Source organism: Notothenia rossii (assembly GCF_949606895.1).
Source record: "Notothenia rossii genome assembly, chromosome: 4".
Lineage (NCBI taxonomy): Eukaryota > Metazoa > Chordata > Actinopteri > Perciformes > Nototheniidae > Notothenia > Notothenia rossii.
The window spans coordinates 84,153,403-84,167,864 of record NC_136902.1 but is presented as its reverse complement, the minus strand read 5'-3'; the positions used below and the strand labels follow the sequence as shown (position 1 = coordinate 84,167,864).

Here is a 14,462-nt window from a genome sequence, read left to right as displayed (position 1 = left end):
GAGTGTGAAAAGCCCAGGAATATGAAATAGACAAGTAAGTTAGCGAAGGGAAATCATTTTAATTGCGGCTTGTAACAGTTCAAACTTCTTCATCAATGTTGAGGTGGCTGGACTTCAGTGAGTATGACACGACATATAAAAATAGATCTTAGTTACATAATTTCTCCCTTTCAAAAGGGACTAATAATAATATGTACGGTATCAAAGGCAATCTGCTTCTTTAGTTAAAGGCTCTATTATATCAAGATCTTAGTTTCAACATGAGAAAAAAAATTAGATATAATAAATAAACTGATTCATGAATGAAATTAGGCTAAATGTAGTTGTAATACTTTTTTAAAGGAATGAAGGTAACTTGAGTTCTTGGTTGGAAATGGTTGTATTGGACGTTACTGGATTTTCAGTAACCAGCCTAAAATCCACCACAAAAAGAGCAAGATAATTTTCTTCAAAGTAAATTATTCAATACAATTCTGTCAAAATTGAAGGCGGCGTAACAACCGTTCATCAGGTCCATCAAACATCCAAAATGTGACTCAACACATTTTATCCACAAAGCACCGGTAAGCAAAGCGTTGGTCCTCCTGCAGGTCTATAGTCGCCTGTATATCTTATTCTAAAGCAGAACAAGCTTCTACTTCTCACATGCAGCACACACAGAAGTCCCTGCTACACAAATGGCTCACTATTGCACAAAAACAGTTGGTCAACAAGTGGAGGTGCAGCACTGAGCATGAGCGAGAGGTGGTGCCAGTGATGTGAGACGTTACAGTACTGTTTGAATAGTTAGGCTTTTACCAATTAGCTGAGTCAACCACGCCTACTCATTATCGAGGTGATTCGTCTGTAGGCAATGCTGTGAATCTGTTTGAAATGAATTACACATCTTTAAACTGTTACACCTCCACGCTCCACTTCAAACAGTATAGCAGCTTTCTGAACAGGAACACTGTGTTTCCACCTTTACACTCACACACACACCGTTTTTGAATAAATAAATACATAAATAGCAGAAGATTTACTGGCTGGGTTGTAAGTCCTTGAAATGGTTGTTCCCTGAATTGAACACCATGAGAGTATCTACCATGAAGAAGCATGATTGACGCAGAGAAGTTTCTCCTTCACATTTTCAGTCATTATTTTCTTTGTGCGGAAGCTTTGTGCAAAATAAAAGAATCTGTCCCTTAACAAAACAGGACTGTTCACTTCTGCAGATGCTATCAGTTAGAATCTGTCTAAGGGGAATGTTGTGTTGTGAAAAGCGTCACTTACAAGAATCAGGAGTTCAAAACCTGAGTGTTTTGTTGGCCGCCTCCCAAGCCTCCTCATACTTCAGCAGGTTTTAAATGACGCACATCATTAAAGCATGAAACAGCTATGAAGTCTTTGAGGCATCGCTTTGATCGTTTACGTCAATAACTGATCAGCTGAAGTTGGTCTTGCGCAGGTGTCTGTTGGGGATTTCGATGGCGCTCACTTGCAGGGGCCAGGACCCCCCCATGATGCCGGCCTGGATGGCGACCCCCGTCACCACGGCCAGGTCGGGGTCTACCGACGTGTTGGGCTCCTTCCCGAAGAACTCGCTGATCAGCCTCCTGATCCGCGGGATCCGGGTGGAGCCGCCCACCAGAACGATCTCGTCCACTTCCTGTTTGTCCAGGCGGCCCTCGGCCAACACGGTCTCCACGGGGACCAGGATCTTCTGGAAGAGGTCCTCGTTGAGCTCCTCGAACAGCTCCCGTGTGATCGCGGTCTGGAAGAGAACCGGAGGAGGAGCGGAGCCTCCGGGGGTCTCTGAGCTGTCGGGGGTTTGCAGGTGCAGGGGGACGCGGATGGAGGCGCTGGGGTTGAGGGTGAGGTTGAGCTTAGCGGCTTCCACGGCCTGACGGAGGCGGTGGATGTCCTCTTTCAGAGTGGGAGGGACGCCAAACTCCTGCTGGGCTCGCTCCATGGCGTACTGCAGCAACCTCTGGCTGAAGTCCTGACCTCCCAGCTTGTTGTTCCCTGCCAAGAAACAGTTTAATCATGATAAGGTTATAACAACACATTTAACTTATACTAGATTTTTTTGTGACGTTACAGAATATATAGATGCTACATTTGACCTGATTATTGTCTGAACTAATTCTAAACACTGTTTGACAGACTGAATAACAGAACCAAGGTTTAACTTCCCAGATTATGTTTCAAAGTGTAAAGATCACAGACCTAGGGCTGGATGATATGGAGTATATTAATTATCACTATCATTTTGACCTAATACCTCGATTTTGTGACGATATGTTGGGTTGAGAATTGGTCATTTCATAGAAAGATTAACACTGACATTTTTGATGAGTGATCATCAGTAAGGAGGAGATGTGGGTAAAAGACAAAGACTAAAACATTTGAAAAAGACATTACTTTAAAACCGGGAAAAAATGCAACATTGCCATATTACGATCCAATATCTAAGTGAACTGTGTGAACTACTCTTATTCATGTTATACTGTGAGTCCTGCACACCCCTCAGAATATTTCTGTTCAACACTTCCTCTTTTAAAAACTCGCAACTTTTTGTACAATTATTGTACTTGTCCTATTTTTACTGTACTTAGTTTTTTTGCATATATATATATTTGTGTTTATTTTTAAATTGTTTTTGTAATAGCACAATTATTGCTCCTTTGCTCCTTTTCTATGACGTATTCTTCTTATGTATGCACCTTTCACACCAAAGCAAATATCTTTATTGTGTGAAGCTAGTCAGCAATAAACCTGATTCTGCTTCAAGGACGTGTCTATCTAATCTCATTTTATAATTCCCCTGCGTGACACAGAGGAAAGTGATACTGAAATCTTTTAACTGGGACATGAACTGTGCAACAAAAGCCGAAGCTCCAATTTTCGGACAAAAGCGATCTCATATCTTCTCATATCTCGCGTCAGTGAGAGTCCTTACCTGCCATGGCTCTGGTGAGGAACATGCCTCCCTGTTTGTTGAGCAGAGAAACGTCCAGGGTCCCCCCCCCCAGGTCCACCACCAGCACGTTGAACACATCCACCTTGTGCAGGCCGTACGCCATGGCCGCCGCTGTGGGCTCATTGATCACGCGCAGCACCTCCAGGCCTGAGGGACACGGGAAAACATGTAACAAATGTGGCGCATGTGTGTGGGGAAGAAAGGCTGTTATGGATCTTAAAGGTCTCCTATCTTACAAAATGCACTTTTTGATTTCTTTTATACATAAATATGTGTCCGGTGTGTCAGGGAACTCACAAAGTGTCAGAAAACAAAACCCTTTCTCTTTTCCTCCGTACCCAAATCTCTAAAAACGGAGCTACAACGGAGCTGAACCAGATTTGCTGCCGATATGACGTAATATCGGAAATGTGTAAAAAAGCTTTTTTATAAATATAGGAACTCACCTCACAAAAGAAGCATTTGAGCTCCATACTGTTTCAGAAATAATCCTTGATGTGGTTTTTAACATGATATGGCGTTTAATCACGGCAGCATTTAGCTGAGTCTCTGGGTAGAATTCTCCTGCATAAGCTCCCCCCTTTTTTTAAAGTTACAGACCCAGAATCAGCACTTTAGTAACAGGGCTGAAATAGAGGGGTATGAGGCATGGCTAGAATGGGACATCTGTTTGGTATTTTGAGCAAAACACTTCATAGACATGTTTTTTATATATATCTGAGACCTATAATATATGCCTAAAAATAGTATAATAGGAGAACTTTAATTAAAAAATATCCAAGTATAACAGTAGCTATATGTGTTTTAGAAGCAGGTGCAGCTTTTGCAAATGACACATAAAGATATTAAACTATCAGCTTAAATAATAAGAGAACTGACCAGCGAGGTTAGCGGCCCTCACGGTGTAGTTCCTCTGTCTCTCATCAAACTCCGCGGGCACCGAGATGACGGCCCTCTGGATGGGGACGTCCAGCTGTCGCTCGGCCATCTTCTTCATCTTCAGCAGCAGCCTGGAGCCGATGAACTCTGGACTCACAGTGAAGGTGTGGTTGGTGGAGATCACAAACTCTGCACTTCCGTTATTGTTTATCACCTGAAAGAGGCACAAACAAGCAGAGTCAGTGATGATGATAGAATAACAAAACTGAGAGTAAGGGGATATCTCAAGATTATTTGGTAAATTAGCTAAGTACATTTACTCAAGCAATGACTGTATTTAAGTGCAAGTTTGAGCGTACTTGTAATTTACTTGAGCATTTCCATGTAAGGCTACTTTGTACTTCTACTCCACTACATTCAAAAGGGAAATAATGTAATTTTCCTCCACAATATTCATTAAACAGCTAAAGCTACTTTTAACAGAATGCATCTCTAAAATGTATACTAGTGGACTAACTATTTTAGTCATAAAATAGTAAAATAATTAAAATATTTTACAAAAATGTCATTCAGAACTTTGTTTGTCTACAACAGTAAAATGCTACTTGATGCAACCATATTATCTAGAAATGTCACATATATAAATATAATTATACACACGCATAAAGGCCATTTTTCTGCACAATGATTACTTTTACTTGTTGTACTTTATATTGCTGATAATACTTGCAGGACTTTTACTTCTAATTAAGTATTTTTGACAATGTATTGGTACTGTTCCTAAAGTCAAGCCCCTGAATATTTATTCCACCACTGCTAATTTGCAATCACATGCAAAGTAGTTCCGGTCAGTCACTGGGAACTAACCCCATCACGACCCACCTTGAACGGGTACCGCGCGCTCTCCTGCTCCAGGACTTCCAGCTCAAATATCTTCCCTATGAACCTCTTTGCATCATAGATGGTGTTTTGAGGGTTGTTGTCGGCCAGCTCCACGGCTTCATGTCCGGACAGCACCGCAGTGGTGGTGAAGGAGACGGAGCTGGGGATGCTCTTCCTTCCCTCTTCATCCGCGATCACCTCCACCTCCCCGCTGCCAGGATGGAAGACGCCGACCGAGCAGAAGGTGGTGCCCAGATCCAGGCCGATCACTCTGGGCTTGGGGGGCGGCAAGTACTGCTGACCCAGGTATCCTGCCAGGAAGAGGGCCAGGATAACGGAACCTAGACCGGGACAACAGGTGATGAGGACCAAGCAAGTTAGCTCATGTGTTAGCATACTGTTACCGGCTAATTACAGAGTGGAAATAACCGTAATTTAACTTACCAATCATAGAGATTTCTCCAGACATCGTTACAAACTGTTTCGAACTCACCAACTGCTTAAAGATAACACAATGTCGGTCAAATGTTCCAAGTTTTGGTTAAATGATGTCCGGCTGTGACAGCTGTGTGATGCGAAATAGGAGTTTTTCAGACTAGCAACAAAATACACGTCAACATTGCATGGCGCCCTGTGGATGCTGGGTAATGTAGTCTGAGACTCACACCATAGATGCCACGAATATTGTAGTTGATGTTGCCATTATACTACATTTCCCATGAACTCTAGCGATATGCAACGTAATATGAAAGTTTCAGACGTTTCCGTGTTCTCATCCAACCAGACAGAGCCAGGGCATCCACGTTTGAGTGAATTATTATTAATAATAATAATAATAATAATAATAATAATAATAATAATAATAATAATATGTTAGCAGTAGTAGTGTTATAATTTGTATTATTAATTCATATTATATTATTATTGTAACTATTTTTTATAATTAATCAAAAGGTTGACATCAAAAATATGACAACATGAACAAATAATGTTGTAACTACATATATATATTTCATATAACATAAATAAAATCCCTTTTTATATATTTTTGAGTTAATTTTCTGAACAAATTGTCTTAATATTTATATAATGGCATGTAAAGGCATCAATAACTATTATCAGGCACTGAACTGGTACCTGAAATAAATTATTCTGAAAAATAATATTTTATTGCATTGCTTTTATTTTATTTACAAAAAGTTTTGAAAACATTTGAATGCTGACCTTAACATGAATTCATGCACAGGCACATCTCTCTCACACACTCTCTCTCACACACACACACACACACACACACACACACACACACACACACACACACACACACACACACACACAGACACACACACACACACACACACACACACTAAGAAAAAATACATTTTCTCCTGTACAGTAATATAGGCAACATTTGAATATGCATTTTTCAAACCCAGACGCCACAGTTCAAAAACATCCTTCACTTCATTAATGAGAAGAAAAAATATACAATGAGACAGGGTGAAATGATACAGATGTGATAAATAAAGGCTTTTTACGGAAAACACACTGAATGACTTAGAATGCAATAAATACAAATGACATTAATTCAATAAAATGTCACTTTTTCAACAACATGAAATAAAGAAAACTCTTTATATCAAAACGTACAACTTGATTATTATTATTTTAGCGACAAATGGATAAAATGACTCTGAGTACAGGTTGTTTGTTCAATTACACTCTTAAAACGCTTCTACATTAGGCAAGCATGTTCTCAGAATGTTGTATTAAGGGATATTAACTTGACATTTTGATAATTTTCGAAACCATCACCCTTAAGTAAATACTGAAATCCCAATAGTCATGGCATCCATCTGAGGAGTATTCTCACTAAGAGTCCACAGCCTCTGTGAGCCGCTCTGTGTCTTCCTTGCTCTCTGTACATTCAGATGGAATAAAGCAACCCGAGTCTCTGGGACAGTCACTGTCTTCTTCCTGCTGACTGTGGGAGGATCTCTGCTCCTCCGTTTCCTTAACTTCGTCACCTGCGGTCGAAAACAAGTTAAATGGAATTTAATCAAATGTCATAATATTAAACATTTCTGTCTTCAACCGCATTAAAGGAGATTTCCTTCCGTCAGCGGAAATCAACCCACATTTAAAGGCTGAGTCTTTTCTTAACAATCTATTTCTGTAATAGCAATAATTTATTTTTAACATTAAAGGTTGTAATTGCTACATTTCCCAGGAAACAATGAGAATGTGTTGCTGGCCTGCTTTGATTGTCTTAATGACTTAATGCTGAAGTTACTTCTGCAAATGTCACTCTGATATTAATCAGAACAAAAACAAAATACTTTTTTATCCCAGGGAGAATTTGCATTTTTAAACATTTATAGTTACTCCATTTTAGAATAACATTTAAAACTTAGAAATTAAAAAAATAGAATTAAAATGTGTTTATAAACATGAGATTGTTAAGTAAGAATGTGCAATACAAATATAAAATAAAGATATTTATAAGCAAAAACAGGTAAAGTAACCTGTCCAATAAAATTGAATATAATATAATAAAAATAAACAAAAACAAATTGACATTTTAGATAAAGACACCCCAAAATGTAATGTCTTCTGAGACTTGTATTCCCCACTCTCAGAGATTAGTCAAATAAATGTTAGACTACTTAGATATATGCAATGTGCAAAATGAAAGATATCTCGTCCATCAGTTTGGACACTTTTATACATCCAACACCTCATCAAAGCTTAATCCAGGTGAGGTGGTGGCATGCTGCATTATTCACTCACACAGAGTACAAATATTCTGCCATTCTTTAATAGTTCTACTCCACTGATGGAAGCAGCTAATCCTCCTGTCCAGGTTGCTAAACCACTAGCCTAATGGAGTTCAGCTTGATTAAATTGAGTCAATAAGCCTGGCAGAGGCACGCTGCAGCCGCCGCCGCCGCCATCTGTTTACTCGCGCTGTCAACCAGACAACAAATACAATGGCTTTTAATTTGCCTCGTAAACAACTTCAGTTTAACAACAGCCTGAACAAAACTATCAAGAGGATGTTGTTCCTCTTCATGCTGAAAAGTAGTTTTTTTTTTATTCACACAGTGATAATCAGCCTTCTGCTTCGAGACATCAGATTGGAACACCTCAAGCACTTTTTCTCTGAGTAACAGGAAATCAGTGATAAGCCTCTCAGAGCACGCAGGATGTATTTCTCTTCTGTTTGGCATCCATGCCTCTGTTTTCACATTTCAAAAACACTTTTTTATTTCCTGGCAGAATAATAGCTTACAACCAAGTTGTTGAAAAGCACTGAGTTACACCTGCCTGGTTTTATATTTATGTTCAACTCTAAGGTTATACTTTGTAAATGTTTTAGGAACAGAATGTTCTTATTTAGATGTGTATCATGGTCTCTGTTGCTGTTTGAATGCTACTAAAGTTACTAAATATGTTTGTAAAATGACTGTTAGCCATGTTGAATACTCATTTCTGATTGGCTGATTGAATATTGGCAGCTTGGTCAAGATGTTGGTCCTAGGTTTGTTTTTGCAATTTGATTGACTGGTGAGCCTTAGGTTTAAAGGAACCTCTGGGTATGCTAATTTGGTTAGCATTTATTTGTTAATTACAGCTTTGTCCATTTGCTATTTGGAAGTTTGTTGTTTGTTTTGTGAAAAAGCTGTATTGATAGGCACTTGACCTCAACATTTGGTTTTTAACTTTCGCCCTTCACCTCCTTTGCCTCGTCGATAACCAGGGCTCTTTTGCTGAGAAGGGTTTCCACAGCTAACAATTTCCAGTGTTCTGCTATCTGGAAATGTTACTTTATGCTGTTTTGTCGAGTCGTACGTAATTTTGTTGACTTGTAAGTCTTTTTGTGGAGGTGTCTCTAAGCAAAATACTCTTGTAGGAAGGGATCATGTTTATGTCTAAGTCCTTTATTGTGAAAGACACATTGCAATGCAGAGGCTCTCAAAGTAAGAGCAAGGCTTAGGGAACCAAACCTTTGGTGTCATTATTCAAAGGCCATTACATTACCACATATGATAAGTTGAAACAAATATGTAATGTATTACCAACTCAATAGAAGTGATAGTCATTGCATGGTAGCCTATGTTGCTGACCTGTGTAGCAGCACTCAGCAGCTGCGAGAATCTTGCGTCTGTCCTCGGGGTCGTGGACGTTCAGCTCTATTAGGTGTTTCTCCTGCAGGTGCAGAAGGTCCTCCACTGTCTGGTAGCCATTCAGCAGCAAGGCAGAGGCGTACTCCTGCAACAACAGCGATGTCTTCATTATCACCAAACCACAGAGTGTACATGAGCTCAGAAAAAAGGGTTTTCACAGTCACCTTTCATCCTTTGAGTCTATGAAGTTTCACACATCATGAGTGGAACAACGTGTTCACAAAGTGATGGTACAGGTTTCGAGAGACTTGATAATGCCAGGTGTTTAACCTTTATACATCGTTGCGGTTGAATGTGAGATTTTCATGGTTAACTTGCTGATTTTCTTTTTTCTTTATCTCTTACTTCCTGCTCAGAAGGGCTTACTCTAATAAATGCTTTTATTTTATGCATGTAACGATCTGTAAACTACGGAGCCCCTAAAGCAGGGGCGTCAAACTCAAGGCCCGGGGTCCAAATCCGGCCCTTGACTTCATTTTATGTGGCCCCACAAGAGCTCTGAAAGAATATAATATGTTTATTATACGGTTAGATGCCGCTTTACAGAAGCACGTCGCCCATAAACTACATGTCCCACAATTCATCTAATTTTGTGACATGCGCACTGAAGAGACTTGCAATTATTTGGCCTAGACTTCTGCTTTCAGACGTAGTTAATTATGAAGTTATTACCCTATCCGATAATAATCCAATGCATAAAAAAAAAAATATGAGAAAAAAAATAAAGTCAGGAAAACGGGTTTGTTTCTCGTGCGCACTGGAGTGACCACACACCCCTGGCCGAAATGTCCTTAAAGTGAAGTCTGAGTACGAAATATATCTCAAATAATGTATGCACTGTCATTTCCCCACGTAAACTTAACAGTCTGCAATGAAATGGTTGTCTCCTGTGCGCTCCACTTCCTCCTTGGCGCACCAGTAACTTTCTCAAAAAAAGAAAAAAGAAGTAAGGATAACGGGTTAGTATCTCGTGAGCACGAGAGACTAACCCGTTATCCTGACTTTTTTTTTTCTGACTTTTTTTTTTTCATGTCCCTTTTTAGATGCTCCGTAGTAAACCCTCTCACTTGTAAACAGAATAAAACATGTTTCCTCACCTCCAGATTCAATCGCTCCAGTAACTCGAGCAATGTTTTAGGCCGAGGTCTTTTGCTCAGCTTCTGTTGTCTGATCTTGGGAGCTTCCTCTTCTTCTTCCTCTTTCTCCACCAACATGTCTACATAGATGAACTTGAAGTTGCCAACTTTGTTGTTAAGCATGCCGATCCAGATGCCCATCGGAGGCTTACTGATGATGTTGATTATATCTCCGACCTAGGACAAAATAACAGCGAAGATTAAAGATTATGTTTACCTTGTAAAATAATAATTTAGATCAGAGCAGTGTTGTTACTGAACATTAAAACACTGTGTATTTTACTTAAGTGCTATCTAAGTGGTTTAATGTTCGAAAAGGTCTTTATTGTTCTCATACTGCCTGTGCCGCAGCAGCTCACTTCACCCTCTGTCTGAAACCAGAGCCTATACTCTGCTCTCATTAGTTAACTGGAAGGCTCTGTTATGATTGGTCACCTGCTAAAATATGTCCCGCCCCTAGCCTATCACATAAAATGTGTTGGAGTGCTAGCCAATAGAAGTGCAAGTGTAACATAGTGATGTCATTATGTTGCAGAGGTAAACAAAGGAGTCCAATTAGAAGCATTTCAGGCTGTGTGTGGGAGAGAAACTCCCTCTGGAGGGAACTTTGGGATTTTAGCCTTTGCAGACCATTTACATGCACCTATATAACACATTACAGGAAGGGTAAAACCCCTCATAGCATAATGGGGCCTCTTTAAGTGCTTCAGCCACTTCTGCTGTGTTGCATCTTACCTTGAGTTTGAGGGAGTCTGTGTCGTACGGGCTGGGAACAAAGTCTGTGTGGACCCGAGCTCTGCCGCTGAACTGTCCCTGATACGATCCGTCCTCCTCCAGCTTCAGACTGTCTCTCTGACCAGAGCCATTGGACTCACTGGTCACACCACCTGAACACACACACAGTCATGCTTATCTAATCATTGTGACTGTTTATTCATAGATACACAAATCCGCTGACCTTGAAAGGTTTTCTTTCCCAAAATATTTGTTCACTATGTTGGCTAAAACTAGCCAGCACTCTGTGGCCCATACATTGCAGTGCAGGTACTTACTGGAGGAGCTCAGGCCACTGTAAAGACTCTCTAAGGAGTTGCTTGACTTTGTTGGGTTGTTCTCAGCTGGAGGGCAGCTCTCTGTCTCTGCTTCTGGGTCTTTGTCAATGTCATCACCCTGCGAGAAAAATAACAGATATACAGTTTTTATTGAGAGATATAATAAGAGAGTACAGACTCAAATATTCGTGTAGTTCTCAATGGATCATAGACTAAAGTGTGCAAACTCCAGTTAACTAATGAAGTACATCTAAATGAAAGTGAAAGGCAATAAGGAAACTATAACAGAGAACTTCCAGTTAAGCAAATTCAATTTAGATTCTTTCTCAGTGTAACAGTCAAACACAAGGGTGCAAAAATACGTGTTTGAGTGCAAGTCGGAGCGAAGTGCGTCATTTGAATATAGCAAACAGTGTTGAGCCTGAGGATGTGGGTTAATAAGAGATGAACGTGATAAGATTCTTGAGAAAGACGGACAGGTTTACTGCAACTGAGGTAAAGTGTTGTTTGTGTGGGTTCAGTTTTTACACACTACCTCCTCAGAAAATGACTTGGCGTGTTTCTTCCCCATTTTCCTGCGCATGGTCAGAGAAATTGCCTTCATCTTCTTCCCAAGTCCAGCTGATTTGTTTGGGTCCAAAGTCTCGCAGTTTTCTGTGTGCTGTGAAAAGAGAGATCATTTAGTACATAAATAGTAGTATTGTGATATTTAAGACCTTGACATATTGTATATCTCCCATCTAGTATAGCAACGTTTTTTTTCCCAGCATTCTTTTGTTTTTTGCTGCAGACAGCAGATTGCTTGCTGTGCAGGTGGTGGAAACCATTTTTGCCCTTGAAGGCATAGATAAGGCTTTTAGATCAAGTGTTTGTGAGGATGAGTGTATGTGCCTGTGTTTGTAAATGCTTTAGTCACATCTTTACCTAATTTGTGCTTGTTAATACAAAACACGTCACAGCACCAATGGCTGCAGATATTTGAATATGTAAGCATACGGTGCAAAAGGGGAAAATTCTTAATGCAAATGTTTATATTGAAATACTTAACATGAATACTTTTTAAGTTATTGACAAGTAACTGCTTTCATGGGTTCAAATCCACATACCACGGTTGTTCCATTTTCCTCTGGTTTGGCTTGTGGAGAGTTATTCCTGATGTCAAACCTGCCAAAGCTGGTGGAGCGCTGCAGGGAGGATTAAAAAGCAAAGCATGACACAAAGACAAATGGTACTGTTTGTGTAACGAGCATTACATAACATCAACTCATTGCATTTGTGACTCCTTGTCCCAGCTGTCTTAAGGCTGAAAAAAAAAAAAACACAAATGCTCCAACTTCACTCCAGAGAGGATTTTACTGACAAAATATGATTAGATTTGTAAATGGTCTCTATACCCTCTTTATGTCCCTTCTCTTATGGAAAGACAACATGTTCTAATTATTTGTTAGTGCCCTCTGTAGATGTGTACATGTTGTGGTCATGTTGGAGCAGAGAGAATATTTGGTTATATACAGCAACACTGGCTAACATGTCCGTACTTAAAAAAGAATTGATTACAAAAAACTGTTTTGTCCTCATGACATAGGTCTCATATACTCGCAGTAGCTTTCCTCCGGTTCATTTTTTCATAAAACTAAAAGTCATTATAATCTCTCCCAACTCCCCATCATCTCCGAATTGAATAAATGAGTAATCCCTGGAAATCCTGGTTAAATATGAGCTCCATACTCCTAGACAACCCTCTGCGGATTGATTAAATGCAGCGTCCTCTGTCAGGCGAACACTTTACCCCACAGGACAGCAGCAGAATCAAAGACATTCAGTTTTAAATCTATATTCTTCCCGCTAATTGCAATGTTTGTGGTTTTGCGTTTTAAGTATTTTAAGCCATTGTGTGTCTGTTTTGCATTATAAAAAATCTTCCAAATACAATTTACTTTTTACATTTGGAGAAAAACACCGTACATCAACTATGAATATGTTTTAATGGTGATAAGTGTCTTTTACATAAAATGCACCTGTACACATTTGTAACTGTCTCTTTTTGCCCCTCAGGACATTGGTCATTTCCTAATGTCAAAATTGATATTCGACTATTCTATACTTTTACACTCGTATTTAGTTTTATTTTTTCTCACGTACCTTTGGCTTGCAGCTCTTTGTTTTGTCGGACACATTGGAGGCCGTCCTTTGTAACATGTTCTCCTGTTTTTAAGGTTATTTTCAAATCTCAGTGCTTGCTCCCCTCTTGTCGTTACCCCTCTCTCCGGACAGTGATGTGTTAACTAACTCTGTGGCTGCCTGTCTGATGGGCTGGCTGTTCCACTTCCTCACAACACAGGATGTGAGGCAATTGACACTGTCTCCCTCACAGCAGTGTTGCTTTGAAAGGGGAAAATACAAGTGCTTGAGTTTGCATTTTGTGGCCCGCTCGACAAAAAAATAAAGAACCGCTTCCAGGAACGGCTGATTTTAGGTTTTATAATTGTGGTAATTGTTTTTCAGAAGATGTGATAACGTGGTGATGATGAGATTGTTTCACGTCGGCTACTTAGTTTCATTAGTGGGCTGAATTGTCACCAAGCAGAGCTCAGTCATAACCACTGGAGTTAGTCATCAGGGTTAAGCTGACATTATAAACAAACAGAACTGTTCATCTAGAGTCAAATGTTTTATCATAACGATTAAACGAAAGGAAATCATGGAAAAAAGATGGATAAAAGTTGAAAATTCCTCAAATGTTTAGAAATGGGGAACTTGGATATGGTAAATGACGGGGCAAATTATGTTATCCAGTAAATGTCTTAATGAGGAAGTGCTGATGCAGGACAGAGGAACAGCTGAAAGTGGCAACTTAGTAATGTCGAAACACTTTCCGCTTTGTTTCTGCTCTCAATGTGGAAGTGAATAGATTTCTTTTCATCTCTTAGAAACATCAAGATGTATCTACAGGTAATTATTAGTAGTTTTAGTTCTTGACAAAAGGTTAAAAATCACTAGCCTTTACTTTACCATGTTACAAAACTCCCCGGTGAAACTAAGAGGCGGTTTGACTCTCCACAGGATCACACTTTGCTCTCATTCACTGCTCAGATGTTGCCATGCAGGGATTTGCCTCTGTGTTTTCATTGTGGGGGATTTCAATTGATCAATTGTAAAAAAGGGAATTCAACGGACAAAACCATTGCCTAATCCCACTGAATGCAATCAGTCGTAAACCCCAGTCGATCCAGATTAGAGTTTCTAATCTATTTTACTTCAGAGGCGCTTGACTCCCTGGAGAGGCAGTTGTTCATATATAGAGTTAAAAATTAGACATGAATATTTTTATTTTTTAAAGTATCCTTATCTTCTTATCTTTTCA

The 14,462-nt window shown here is 39.6% G+C and overlaps 2 protein-coding genes across 2 annotated transcripts; both read right to left on the bottom strand.

Moving 5' to 3' along the window:
- Window positions 1–39: 39 nt before the first annotated feature.
- Window positions 40–5,413, bottom strand: hspa13 (heat shock protein 70 family, member 13). Its single transcript, XM_079677374.1, has 5 exons — window positions 5,168–5,413; window positions 4,724–5,064; window positions 3,842–4,055; window positions 2,942–3,109; window positions 40–2,004 (listed from the first exon to the last, which is right to left on the bottom strand). The coding sequence occupies exons 1-5, from the start codon at window positions 5,190–5,192 to the stop codon at window positions 1,424–1,426; spliced, it is 1,329 nt and encodes a 442-aa protein (XP_079533500.1). The 5' UTR covers window positions 5,193–5,413; the 3' UTR covers window positions 40–1,423.
- Window positions 5,414–5,888: 475 nt separating this feature from the next.
- On the bottom strand, window positions 5,889–13,399 carry LOC307035591 (SAM domain-containing protein SAMSN-1-like). The gene is made up of 8 exons (XM_079675120.1): window positions 13,241–13,399; window positions 12,205–12,282; window positions 11,634–11,759; window positions 11,099–11,216; window positions 10,782–10,933; window positions 10,008–10,223; window positions 8,851–8,995; window positions 5,889–6,750 (listed from the first exon to the last, which is right to left on the bottom strand). Exons 1-8 carry the CDS (start codon window positions 13,295–13,297, stop codon window positions 6,596–6,598), a joined length of 1,047 nt encoding a protein of 348 aa, XP_079531246.1. The 5' UTR covers window positions 13,298–13,399; the 3' UTR covers window positions 5,889–6,595.
- Window positions 13,400–14,462: the final 1,063 nt, after the last annotated feature.

Coding starts and splice junctions, on each gene's coding strand:
- hspa13 (XM_079677374.1), bottom strand. CDS start 5,192: ATGTCTGGAGAAATCTCTATGATTG. Junction 5,065..5,167: donor TGGAGAAATCTCTATGATTG/GTAAGTTAAATT, acceptor GTCCCGGTCTAG/GTTCCGTTATCCTGGCCCTC. Junction 2,005..2,941: donor CCTCACCAGAGCCATGGCAG/GTAAGGACTCTC, acceptor GTTTCTTGGCAG/GGAACAACAAGCTGGGAGGT.
- LOC307035591 (XM_079675120.1), bottom strand. CDS start 13,297: ATGTTACAAAGGACGGCCTCCAATGTGTCCGACAAAACAAAGAGCTGC. Junction 11,760..12,204: donor AGGAAAATGGAACAACCGTG/GTATGTGGATTT, acceptor CTCTTTTCACAG/CACACAGAAAACTGCGAGAC. Junction 11,217..11,633: donor CCAAGTCATTTTCTGAGGAG/GTAGTGTGTAAA, acceptor TTTTTCTCGCAG/GGTGATGACATTGACAAAGA.